This window comes from Lepisma saccharinum, chromosome 29 (assembly GCF_977018435.1).
Source record: "Lepisma saccharinum chromosome 29, izLepSacc3.1, whole genome shotgun sequence".
NCBI lineage: Eukaryota > Metazoa > Arthropoda > Insecta > Zygentoma > Lepismatidae > Lepisma > Lepisma saccharinum.
Window position 1 is genome coordinate 15,549,559 of NC_139257.1, and position 14,386 is coordinate 15,563,944.

The 14,386-nt window shown below is 36.1% G+C and overlaps 1 protein-coding gene across 1 annotated transcript in view; it reads right to left on the reverse strand.

The window, feature by feature from the left end:
* LOC145981403 (corticotropin-releasing factor receptor 1-like) overlaps nucleotides 1–14,386 on the reverse strand; it is a 41,935-nt gene that overhangs the window by 18,087 nt on the left and 9,462 nt on the right. Inside the window, exons 3-6 of the mRNA XM_083114640.1 lie at nucleotides 14,060–14,157; nucleotides 13,206–13,335; nucleotides 8,846–9,002; nucleotides 3,018–3,148 (exon numbers count right to left, since the gene is read on the reverse strand). Of these exons, the coding sequence (XP_082970766.1) occupies nucleotides 3,018–3,148; nucleotides 8,846–9,002; nucleotides 13,206–13,335; nucleotides 14,060–14,157 (516 nt within the window). The remainder of the gene's footprint in view (nucleotides 1–3,017; nucleotides 3,149–8,845; nucleotides 9,003–13,205; nucleotides 13,336–14,059; nucleotides 14,158–14,386) is intronic.

Sequence of the window (14,386 nt, forward strand, 5' to 3'; positions counted from 1 at the left end):
ATGAATTGAAGACTAAAAATGTTAAATGCTGTAAGTGCCACAATAATTCAAACACCGTTTTCCACGTTAAACTGTGAAATGTGCCATGCTTTATAATGTGGTAAACGTGAAATGTGGCTGGAAGCCCTCTAAGTAGTTCAAAGGGCGTGTAAAGAGGTCATTAGTGTGCACGTTCTTAGGGGCTGATGTGTGGAACGATGCGATTTCCCAACACTTTCGCTTTTGGCACTTACAACGTTTACCACTTTTAGTCCTCAATTGTTTCGAGACACAAATTGGGAACCTATTAGTAGTATGAATAATGTAAATGACGCTGTAGAATATTTCAATGTTAAAGTTAACTCTGTTTTTAACTCTATAGTACCAACAAAGAGAATCCACTCGAACAGTAAATACCCTCCCTGGTTTACTCGAGAAATTAAGGATATGTTAAGATTTAAAGAGTGTTACAGGAAACGAATGGAACATGATAATGAAAGCGGATTAAAATATAATGATACTCGTAAAAGAGTAAAAACACTTATAAATAGAGCATACAACGTGTATCAAAGGAAAACCGAGGAGAGTATCAAGAATATCAGTATTCTGTAAAAAATAAAACGGGTAGAAATATGATTTCAAACTAAGGTATGATGTACGGTAATAAAATATTACAAACGAATCAAGAAATAGTAAATATCTTTGCTTCTTACTTTAAATCTGTTTATACTGATTAATCAAAGTGCATATGACATAACTGAGGAAGTTGAATCCACTTTCAAATAATAGAATTACCGAAAAGGAATATTGGGATGCGATAAAAAAATTAAAACCAAAAAAGACCAGTAGGCCAGACGGAATTTCTCCGTATGTAATCAAAGCTTGTGCAGAGGTATTCAAAACACCTTTATGTCTGATATATAATTTAATAATAAAGCCGCACAATTTTCCTAAGATAAGGAAATTAACAAGAGTCTGTGCTATTTTATAAACAAATGAAAATACAAAAATAGAGAATTATAGGCCAATATGTGCACCAGCAAAAGTTTTGGAACAAATTTTGTATTCAAGAATATTTAAACATGTTAAAAGTTACATACACAATAGTCAACACGGTTTCTATCCCTGTAGGTCTACCATGTAGCGTTTCTCTTGCCGGAAAGTATAAATTTAAATTTCGTCGCATAAATCCGCCACAATTATGGACGTTCCGCCCCTGGAGTAAGTGCAGTCTGCACTTAACTGTCGAGGAGAAGTTTGGTTAGGCTAGCACCAGGTGGAAGCACCTATTACTTCAACGCACTCTACGAGAAAGAGGAAATCCCACAGCAGACAGACGCGGAACAGACTTCGACGAGCATTGTGCTGAGGTTTCGAGGAGAGGCAGCGATCGCCGCGTAGTCTCGCGGGTTTGATACACAAGGTTGAAGGATGGCTTAATTAGGACGTTTCGTTTTCAATTGTTAAGCGCAATACGTCCAAGTGGCTGAGCACTTCGTAGCCGAAATGCTTCGAGTTTCATGGAGCGAGACTGGATCGTCAAAAGTAGACAGCGTGCAGTAACCTTTGTTCCACTTCCCCATTGCACGAGGTTGCCAGAGTTACGTTGCGATCGATGTGGTTTCAAACTTTAAATATTAGACCAGACTACGCTCGCTTATGAACGCTTTAACGAAGTCTTGCCAAATAACTAACAAAAATTACACTGCTTCTTGGGACGTTTGTAAACGAAAGATACATTTTTAAGTGCGTGATGTTTCAAACGTGAAATTTCTAGTGTCTTTATTAAGTCACGAACCTTCTAAAAATAAATCAGTTATAAATAATCACTTGGTATCTTGACCCGTGTTATAAAATGCAAGAAAGGTTTCTAAGATATTTATATTTTTAAAATTATAATAGACCACTACAAATGACAACACCCTACAAAGACCTACTTCAGGAATTCAATTTCGAAACTCTTACTAATAGGCGAAAATTGTTAGATAAATTGTTCCTGTACAAAACAGTAAACGGCATATTAGATAATAGTTTATTTCTTGGACAACTTAACTTTAATATAAGGAAGAATAATTTACGTTGTAGAAATATTTCATCCCTAAAATTCCAAAAGCACAAACATTTAAGAGCTGCCCGATTAATAGAATTTGTGATATGTATAATGAAATATAATCATTCCATAGATTTTTCAATGCCATTCTTGACTTACAAGAAAACATTTAAGAGTCAATTCTGAAAGTACGAATATGTGATAGTTAATACATAACTGTATTTATACTGAAGATTATGTGATTATTATTTTTCTTTATTTTATTTATAAACTGTTCTGTATGTCTTATGTAATGAATACAATTTGTGACTGGATTGCATATCTATCTATTGTAATTGTAGTTGTATTGTAATTCTGTAATTTTGTAATTACTATTCATTATTATTAGTATTATTATTATGTACGTCTTCTGTCATTGGAGGATATACCTCTGTAGAAGGTAATAATAAATAAATTAAATAAATAAGTCTCCAAACACTCTCTGTGTGGAGCGAGAACATCTGGAAAGTCTGTTTCAAAACGCCTTCTAACTTCCCTACAAGAATTCGTACTGACGCAAGAGTCAGTCGTACATAAACATTCTTTGTTTTAAATTGTACGGATAGCTTGGCATTATTGCAGAACAGCATCAGTAATACATAAGATAGAATAAAATAATTTAAAGCACTTGTTAACACCTTAATACTTCACAAACACGTGCAAACTCGACACCAGCTATCTGAATAATGAAGTTCCGGTGTCAAAGTCAGCGCGCAACTGCGGCTCTAAATGCCGGCAGATGCGATCTTACTTTTCGCCAAGCTAGCCGCCGCTCTGAGGACACCTCGACAGATAAAGGCGCTGTGGAATAAAGATATAAGAAAAGGAAACCAAATAAGGGAAAAGGTACATAAATGAAACAAAGAATAAATAGGATATTTCCCAAGCAGGATCAAACTCCTTTACCATCCACATGGAACCCGTGAACAATTGTGTTTTCCTCACTCACCAGAAGTTCGACCGTCATGGGCGCAGTCAAGATCCAAATGAAAGGGAGCTTGTAGTAATGCGCCCAACAAGGTGAGCTGCTGCTCTCGACCATGCACATGGCCCACGCTGAGACCAGCGCAGCGGGAAGACCTGGGAAGTAGTGAAACAAAGAATTAGACTGTGAACGTGAAACTTAGTCCCTCAAGAACGGAAATCCTGTTTGGACATTTCTTAAATTTAAAAGAACAAATTCTATCAGTAATTGCAATTTTCATATCAATTTCTGGAATTCTTCTAGTTCAACCAATTTATATATCTTTTTAAGGTATTAAGTTAATTTCAAACGAATGACCTTCAAAGTCATAATTAAAATATATTCTTTTAGGGCTTAATACTATAGTATGTACCTTTTCATTCTGAAGAAACAGACCAAGCAACTATTTGGTCTAGAATTGAAATTGAATTTGGAATCCCTAGAATCTACAAATAAACTGGCTTGATCAAAACAAATGTTCCCTAATTAATAAGTTAACTTATATGAAACTGAACCGCAGTTATATATATTTAACAAGTTGCCAAACTAACTCATTCTAAATGTACGAGGGATGATCGAAAAAAAAGGTTACAAAGCATATAACTTTTGTTTTATTCACTGTAACGTAAAGAAATTATGTGTAAATTAATAACATGTTTGTCTTGTTGCGAGTTTGAGGACTTCGGATTCTGACCATGTATACCCGAGAAGCGGACATTTAAAATGGTGACTGGTCTAGAAAATTGGTCAAGAGTAGAAATGAGGGCAGTGGTGCGGTTCCTGTGGGCCAAAAACACTACACCTGCTGATATTCAAAGCTAGATTGTGGAGGTGTATGGGGAGGGGACAATTTCAAGGCAACATGTAGCGAAGTGGTGTCGTGCCTTCAAAGAAGGACGGACCCGTATTGTTAATGACAACCCTGGACACAGCGGTAGGCCCAGTGCCTCAACCACTGACGTGAACTGTGCTCTTGTGGATGAGTGTATTCGTGAGGACAGAAGAAGAACATTACGCTCAATATCAGCTGAGCTGGGACTACCATTTGGTTGGTTGGCCACCATTATCTGACATGTGATGATGTCAAAAGAGCTGCCTCACGGTGGGTACGAGAACTTGACGCGGATATCTGTGCAACCGGTATGGAAAACCTCATCTACCGTTGTGACAAGTGCTTGAACAAGAAAGGTGATAACATCGAGGACTAGTGTTGAGTGCCCTCCATCATCAGGTGTGTTGATCTTCCAGCTATGTCTAACACATACGCCATAATAGGCTTTGTAACCTTTTTTTTCGATCATCCCCCGTAACTTGCCTTGTCTTTATCTATTTATGGTTAAGTGCAATGAAGTATTAAATCTATTTTTACAAGCCTACTTCTAATTCTCAAACAACAAGATATGTACTACCACTTGTACTGGGGAATACTTTTCATTAAAAGTAAAAAATTACCTTAAGCAAACTTCTTGTTCTTATTTTAAAATACAGTGAAGTTATAAGTAGACCTCGTATTTTAGGTTTTTAACCTATTTTTTCCTTTACAGATATGATAGAAATAATAATTTATCTCAGCGCTTCTTTAAAAAACGCAACAACTGATGAAATTTTATGGTGCCCAAAAAAAACTATTTTGCTTGTTAGAACCTATTTTAAGTTTATGCGCCTAAATCAAGCCTCTTTTTTAGGTTTTTATACATTTTTAAAGGTTTTACAGGATTTTTATGTCACACAGAGGCATTTTCTTCGTTTGGTCACAAAAAAATTCAATGACGAACGTGTTTGAAACGTACTGTAGGTCGATTTCCTTTCCTCCAAGTCCATGGTGTTTTATCAAAACTCTTAACAAAGCAAAATCATTGCCTACACAGTCCAAAATGTTAACTTCTGATCCATGTGGTCTTGCTCACTTTCGCTTCAGTTCGGTGCTTTGTGGCTTTCATGCCTTCCGAAGTAATGTTTCAGCATTCAAATTTGGATCAGTGATCATGTTTATGTTGAAATATAATTTTTAGCATATAAATAATACTCACAGACAAAAGGTGGAGTTTGACTGTGGATAACATGAAAAAAGATTGTTGCGTAACTATAAGGCGAAGAGTGGATTTTAATAGCAATTTTCAAGTTCTACCATCGCCGTAGGGTTAGGCAACACACATAACGTTATGCAAGATAGTGCGTATTTCAGGATAGGTGTCCTATTTTCATTACCGGTGACTATACCTAATCAGCATTTTTCAGAAATTTTGAACTATTTTAGTTTTTTTTAACCTACTTCAGGATTTTTGGAGCCTAACTTTAGATTTTTAGGACCTACTTTAGGATTTTTAGAACCTATTTTAGGATTTTTAGAATCTATTTTATGGTTTTTCGAACCTATTTTAGGATTTTTAGAACCTATTTTATGGTTTTTCGAACCTGTTTTAGGATTTTTCGAACCTATTTTAGGATTTTTCGAACCTATTTTATGGTTTCTCGAACCTATTTTAGGATTTTTAGAACCTATTTTAGGATTTTTAGAACCTATTTTATGGTTTTTCGAACCTATTTTAGGATTTTTCGAACCTATTTTATGGTTTTTCGAACCTATTTTAGGATTTTTAGAACCTATTTTAGGATTTTTAGAACCTATTTTAAGGTTTTTCGAACCTATTTTATGATTTTTAGAACCTATTTTAGGATTTTTAGAACCTATTTTATGGTTTTTAGAACCTATTTTAAGGTTTTTCGAACCTAATTTAGGATTTTTCGAACCTATTTTATGGTTTTTCGAACCTAATTTAGGATTTTTAGAACCTATTTTAGGATTTTTAGAACCTATTTTATGGTTTTTCGAACCTATTTCAGGATTTTTAGAACCTATTTTATGGTTTTTCGAACCTATTTTAGGATTTTTAGAACCTATTTTAGGATTTTTAGAACCTATTTTATGGTTTTTAGAACCTATTTTATGGTTTTTCGAACCTATTTTAGGATTTTTCGAACCTATTTTATGGTTTTTCGAACCTATTTTAGGATTTTTAGAACCTATTTTAGGATTTTTAGAACCTATTTTATGGTTTTTCGAACCTATTTTAGGATTTTTCGAACCCATTTTATGGTTTTTCGAACCTATTTTAGGATTTTTCGAACCTATTTTATGGTTTTTCGAACCTATTTTAGGATTTTTAGAACCTATTTTAGGATTTTTCGAACCTATTTTATGGTTTTTCGAACCTATTTTAGGATTTTTCGAACCTATTTTATGGTTTTTCGAACCTATTTTAGGATTTTTAGAACCTATTTTAAGGTTTTTCGAACATATTTTAGGATTTTTAGAACCTATTTTAAGGTTTTTCGAACCTATTTTATGATTTTTAGAACCTATTTTAAAATTTTTAGAACCTATTTTATGGTTTTTAGAACCTATTTTAAGGTTTTTCGAACCTAATTTAGGATTTTTAGAACCTATTTTATGGTTTTTCGAACCTAATTTAGGATTTTTAGAACCTATTTTAGGATTTTTAGAACCTATTTTATGGTTTTTTGAACCTATTTCAGGATTTTTCGAACCTATTTTATGTTTTTTTGAACCTATTTTAGGATTTTTAGAACCTATTTTAGGATTTTTAGAACCTATTTTATGGTTTTTAGAACCTATTTTAAGGTTTTTCGAACCTATTTTAGGATTTTTCGAACCTATTTTATGGTTTTTCGAACCTATTTTAGGATTTTTAGAACCTATTTTAGTATTTTTAGAACCTATTTTATGGTTTTTCGAACCTATTTTAGGATTTTTCGAACCTATTTTATGGTTTTTCGAACCTATTTTAGGATTTTTAGAACCTATTTTAAGGTTTTTCGAACATATTTTAGGATTTTTAGAACCTATTTTAAGGTTTTTCGAACCTATTTTAGGATTTTTAGAACCTATTTTAGGATTTTTAGAACCTATTTTATGGTTTTTAGAACCTATTTTAAGGTTTTTCGAACCTAATTTAGGATTTTTAGAGCCTAAAAATCCGAGGTCTAGTTATAAGTAACCACAGATACGATCGAAAGAGGAGGAAGAGTACGAATTATCAAAAAAACAATTAGACTCTTTGCAAATTACAGTTTACCTTACTTGTTGCTACATGAAACTCCATCTGGGCCTTCCCGATGGTGTTGTGACTAAAGATTTAGCTATTGCCTTCTAATCAAGGGATACCAGGTTTACTCACTTGTAGAGGCATATTGTACAGTGGTTCCTACCCTATCTGTGCATAAAATCGACTTACAAACAGACTTTCGCTTTTGCAACTTCATTGCATCTCGCAGGGAAATCAAGCAATTTGAGAAATGCCATCATTTGTGTCTTGTTCTGAGATGTATGTCCATCAATAGAATTTATCTTCTCACAGATATTTGAGTTTATGTCAACACAATGCCTTCATGGATAACGTTCAAGGTACACAGTCCGGGAGTCTGTGGAGCATTCGTACGAAAACAAGTCCTTTGCGCAAGTGATCACTCGAGAGGGCTCGACCAATGAACCGTTGGGAGGAAAAGGGACTGCTTGGATGCGAAACGCAGTTTCAGCTACCACCAGTCGCTGTCTCCCTTTTCCTGTCGTTATGCGCGGCCTTGCTCCATCGATTCCTGACACAAGTTTTTTTTAATATTAGTAAATGCTCAATAATAACGTTTACAAATAAAACAAAATCCGTACTTCCTAATTATATTCTTAATGGAAGTGTACTTACACGCGTAGATGTAATCAATGATTTAGGATTAATATTGGATGAGAATTTAAACCATGAACATCATTATTCTTACATCTGCTCGGATTCATATAAACGTCTTGGATTTATAATTAGGTCAACTAAAGATTTTAAGAATACGCAGGTTTTAATGAACCTATATAATGCAATCGTTCGTTCAAGACTTGAATACTTAAGTGAAATTTGGGATCCATTTTATCAAGTACATTCAGATAATATTGAACGAATTCAGTCTAAATTTTTACGACATTTTGTATTTTAAAAAGTATAATCGTTCAGCAGTATTAAATAGATTTTCTAACTTTTTTACTTGTAGATTTTGAGGTGCCACCTTTGAAACCTAAAAGATTAATAGCTCAATATTTTATACTTTATAAGATTATGAATTACTTAATAGATTCGCCTGAAGTGTTGCAATATTTAATATGTTAAACTTAGTGTTAAGCCAATAAATTTTAGGTATCTGCCTCCTTTTTTTATTGATAAATCGAGATATAATATACATAAATCTTCAGTTGTTATCAGACTATGCACAACAAACTTGTTCAAAAGGTAATCAAAGTAGACTTCGCGCTTCCTTTTATAACATATAGTTCAATAATAAAAAGAAATATATTGTCATTGCTTAACATTTAAATTCACACTAAATTTGATTGAAGCTGTGTTTGTATTATATTATTTTTATCGATACTATGTATTTAAAGTCATGCCTTATTTCCTCTCATATGGATTTGATATTTGTACAAATTCTGCAATTAATCTTAGTGTTCATCGACTATTGTGCGATGTACAATATGTTTGTATCTGAAAGTGTTTACCGATACTCTGTTGTGATTGTACTATATTGTGTTTGTATTTTATTCTGTTACTTTGCATAACATACCTACAGCTATTTCTATTCTCTATTATCTGTATCTTTTTCTTTGTATCTTGTAATTTTGTAGTTCTGTAATTTTTAAAATGTATATTTATTTGTTATTATAAATGTTTTTAATATGATCCTTTATAATTGAAACAATATGTTCTGTTAAGGATCTTTGCTAAATAAATAAATAAATAAATAAATGCCCGTACCCCATCCAACAGTGTGGAAGAGTTTGAACGGCGCTTGAGAGCTGAACACAGAGACGGTAATGCGCGAGTGCAGGAAGAAGCCCTCGTTGAACATCCAACTGACGCTACACATCCTCGCGTACATCTCCAGGGACAGCATCAGGCGGCACAGCCACTCCTGCAAGAAACAGGCGACAAATGCTTTATTCGTTCTTGTTCATAATGGGTAGTCATAAAGTCTTGAAGCAATGTCGGGGCGCCACCTCATTTTGAAGAGGAGCGTACACGACTGACCGGACGACATGATTCCTGCACGCTGGGCACCACGGACACCTGACCTCAACCCCATCGACTTAACCATACGAGGAATTTTGAAATGTGAGGTGTATACTGTAAAAATTCTGGATCTGTGTCCTCTCCAGGAAAGGATAACCACTACCACAACTGTTCTGGAGTCTCGTATTTTGAAGATAATTCAAGGAAACATGTTGAAACGCTTCTATTGGTTCAAGACTTGATGGCCACCCCGCGTATATTTCTACATTATAACTGTCCCAACACACATACTTATAATTATTACCAATAACTATAATTGTTTGTTAATTCCTTCATCAGTTTCTATAAATGTTAACATAAGAATGCATTAATTTGTGGAGTTAACCAATAAGGGTTAACATACTTTAATTTTGTTTAATTATAACCAACTGAATCTTTATTCATTTCATTATTTTCATTCACGGGCGTTAAAACACTATGATAAACAGTTGTGAAGTTTAAAAACTTGTCTAAGGAAAGTAATATTAGCACATTCGAGAAGAATATGCCGAACACTTAAAATATCATCACAGACGCACCATACTGGAGTTGGTTTGAGTCGATGCACAGAGTCCTGCACAGTAAGGCTTATCGGGACTGGACATACAGTTTAAAGTGAGATCCACACCACGCTGGAGGTGATCAGACATTCAATTATGGTTATTCTTATTTTGGTGAAAGTGAAAGATGGGGCTTCATATACTAATATTATTAAATGTATGTATGTATGTATGTAGCAGTAAAACGATGTTCGATTGGGTTTTGCAGGTTGTGGATAGCCCTCCTTGTCTCAGTCAAGAGGCAAGGAAGGCGGACGAGCAAAGCACAATCACCTAATCAGTTAGCGACCCCTCTGGCGTCTCAGGCTCTGGTGACGACCACGGCTCGAGCGAGTAACCCCGGACTGTCAGCATCTGAACTGTGGCACGCGTCGACCGCGTGACCACTATAACGTTTCCACGCTCCTGATGTTTCCCAAAATTCCAAGGTACTTATCGGACTCGCCACGTGCAGTGTTTCTGATGAGCTTGCAAGCTACCTAGCCACAACTTCCTTCTTTCGATCAGGAAGAGCGACCCCGTAGTTGCAAGCTGGTTTCTATCTAGCCAGAGGAATTTTGTTATTGTCGCTGCCTTGATTGGGTCAGTGTGCTCGAGTTAACTTGGTTTTTACTTTAAGCTTTTGATGCTCGTTCGCCTTTCCATGACAATATATATATATATATACCTATATATGTATATGTATGCATGTACATAAAAAAAACCGGTGATTAAAATATTCACAATCTCCCGTAATTGCTACTTCAATTTGTTTTAATATTTCTTGTAAAGGCACAAAGAAATATCTTCTCATTTCTTTAAAAGCACTTTCACCTTTCAATGCAAGACACAGGTCTTTGATTCAAGGTGCTCACAGACATTCTCTCTATTCAGCGATATTATCATTTCTCTGGCTTTCCTGTTAAGCTTCTCTTTCAATATTAGAAATGTTTCCACTTCCATAATCTTCACAAAGATCAAGGCCATTAGCACTAATTAGAACGTCTGTGTGATATTCAGTTGTTTGTGAACTTCTTTGGCTTAAAAGGAAATCTCTCTTTTATGTTAGCATTTAGAATGAAACATTTCAATTTTGTTAGTTTTCTTTGTCAATTTTTAATTGGCAACAACACGTCTATAATATAGCTACATATATGAGCAACATTTTTCTTGTAGTGGCAACACTGTTTGTATACGCTTGTCAGTTGTCGCTGGGACAAAAGACGACCAGGTCTTGTTCAGTCTTGTACTACGGATCATGTGTAAGTGTTTGGTGCTGAATAGTACTGTTGTGTGGTCGTTAAAGTGAAGTGTGTGTATAATACCGTCCTGAACAATGTTCACGCGTGAAGATCAGCGAATATTAATCAAATTTCGCGTTGCACGTGAAAGGAATGCACGGCAAATTCACAAAGTCTTCTAACTACCACACAACAGCACCAAACACCTACACACGATCCGTAGTACAAGACTAAACAAGACCCGATCATCTTTTGTCCCAGCGACAACTGACAAGCGTATACCAACAGTGTTGCCACTACAAGAACATTGCCCTCGTATATACAGGGTGTCGCAAAACTCTTTCAACAACGCTTGGGTGCTGGTAGATATAAGTAAAACAAGTAACTTTTCCCTGTAAAGTTTACCTCGGAAGCGTTTAATGTCTGCGTTATAAGCGCTGAAAATCTATCCTGTAGGTATGCAAACCAACACAGCAAACACTTGCTGTGATATAACTACCAGGGGCGCGTGGCATGGTTGCCACTAGCGTTCCTCGTTAAGAGAGACTACTTCAAAACATCAACTTGAGAGTCTCGCCCGAGAAAAATCCAAAATATTAATGGTACTTGCGATGTTGTAAGAAGCATTGACAATATTTATAAACTGACCAAGACAAATAATGGACAGACTGAATTTCAAAATTACTAATTCTAAAATATCTGCACAATTGATTGATTGATTTGGTTTATTTTAATTCGCTTTTCTGCCACCTTTGGCTAATCGCGAAGATGAGGATGATATGATGAAATAACAAATGATACCAATGACACCTGGCGCCGTAGAAAGTTGTGCTAACCACATCACCACGGAGTGTTTCGTGTGTCATGCAACATCAACAATTGCAAGGGACACGTGAAATAGGGGAAATCCACGAACAAATGTAAATAATACGAAAATGTGCAATACGATTGCCCTTTACAGTTCAGCGCATGATATAAGTATACATTTCTTGGCTTTGGTTTTCAATAAGCACTAGTTTTATTGTGTGAATTTATTCATGTCCAAACAACGTGTTCATTAAATTGAAAGTGTGGGTCCGTAGCTGAGTGGTTAAACATCGCGGTAGGATGCCAGGGGTCTTGGATTCGAATCTCGGCTTGGGTAAGGATGTTTGAGAGTGTGTCCATTCATCAATTTCATCATATCATCACTCATCCCCATCTTCGCAAATTAGCCAAAAGTGGCGCAAAAAAGCGAACTAAAGTAATGGAAAATAAAACAATCAATCAATGAATCAATCAATCAATCATTAACTTAAAAGAGCCTTGCAATTATTTCCTTACGAGACGAACACGATTAGCAATAACGCTAGCACAGATAGGAATAATAAATTGCAATAACATTACAGTCTGCGTGTTCGTAACGAGGCAGCAAACACATCATGTTTACATTTGTTCGTTCGTCGATTTCCCCTACCTCACGTGTCCCTTGCAATTGTTGATATTGCATGATACACGAAACACTCCGTGGTGATGTGATTAGTACGGGTCGCTATCGCGCTAGGTGTCTCGGGTTTATATCCTGGTCTAGACATTGGTGTCATTTGTTATTTCATTATATCATCATCATCTTTGCGATTAGCAAAAGTTGGCAGAAAAGCGAATTAAAATAAACCAAATCAATCAATAAATTATGGAGATATTTTAGAATGAGTAATCTTGAATTTCAGTCTGCCCATTATTTGTCTTGGTCAGTTTATAAATACTGTCAATGCTTCTTACAACATCGCAAGTACCATTAATATTTTGTATATTGCTCACGCAAGACTCGCACGTTGTTGTTTTCAAATAGTCTCTCTTAACAAGGAACGCTAGTGGCAACCATGCCACGCGCCCCTGGTAGTTATGTCACACCAAGCGTTTGCTGTGTTGGGTTGCATACGTACAGGATAGATTTTAAGCGCTCATAGCGTAGAAACTAAGCGCTTTCGAGGTAAACTTTATAGGGAAAAGTTACTTGTTTTTATTATATCTAACAGCACCCAAGCGTTGTTGAAAGAGTTTTGCGACACCCTGTATACACTCAGGCACCATGGCGACCGGGTGCTCAGTATTTTTCGATCCCTGTAGAGGGGAGGGCGGAGATCCAGTCTACCCTCTTTGCTTTATTTACGACAGTAGCTGCTGCATCCTTAGCAGAGATTGTACAATAACCTTTATCAACATATGCCCAACATTCTACAATATACATGGAATTTTTAAGCTCCCCCCTTCAAATTTTATATTCTTGCTTATTCCTGTACTCACCACATCTCGATATGAAGGGCCGTCCCTTCTAAGGACGAAGGGCTCTGCCCAGATGGCCAGCAGCAAGCATCTCAACAAAAGGGCCACAACAAGGTTCTTGTGAACTGACAGACGACTACACTGCAAAGACCTGGTAAGAAAAGTGACAGAACACATTAGCATTCTCTTCGCCGTGAAAAAGTAATACATATAATTCATTATTCATCTTTCCCCATAGTTATGTTTATGTCAGCGTGTGGCCTTCCAATGATACATACATCTTGTGGGTCCATTTTTACAAATAGGCAATTAATTTTATTTATACCTGTATTGTGTAAGTACGGCGCGTCATGTCTTTTTATATGGCCCACGTTGCTACTGTAAAACCTCCAACTTTATTCTCGTGTGACATGGACTTTGACCAATTTCTCAAGTAGTTAACTGACCTTGCATAGAAAAGGTTTTGAAACACCTCTTGCAGTGGCGGCGATTAGGAGGTTGAGGGGGAGTTGCCCCCCACTTTTTTGCATCTTGTCCTCCTAGTTTTGGAACCCAATCACCGCCACTGACCCCTGGTTTAGAGGGAGGGAGAGAAAGAGAAAGAGTCAGAGAGAGAGAGAGAGAGAAAGAGAGAGAGAGAGAGAGAGAGAGAGAGAGAGAGAGAGAGAGAGAATAACTGTACAGTTATTCCTCTCAGGATCTCCGGAACGTGTGTGGCGGCCTTTAGAGGGCAAGCCTAAAATTCCCAAAGTGGCGACACTTGGGAATTCTTACTATTATAGGATAAGATCAAGTCACATAATGGCCAGATAGATATTTTATCCTTACAATATTTGGAACGCATATTTCACACTTATGCAAAGTTCAAATCTCACCTGAAGTAACAGAATATAAACATCGTTGCGCTGAGGGTGGCCAGTGATAACAGCGAACCGATAAATGTTATGTATCTCACAGCATTCTGCACTGTGTGCTGAAAGAGAAAGTAAATTATACATTAGTACAGGATCACAGAGTATATTAGACTGATATATTTATTTGTAAACTGAGTCGTGGAATGTGCTAGTCTCAGTTTAAGCACTATGGCTTCTAGGCGTAAGTTTTAAATGACGGTCAACAACAACATTCAGCTTGTTGCTGTCCACTTATGATTCCCCCCCGTGGTTAAAAGAGGAAACTAGAATTTTGTCGTTTGTGGCGCT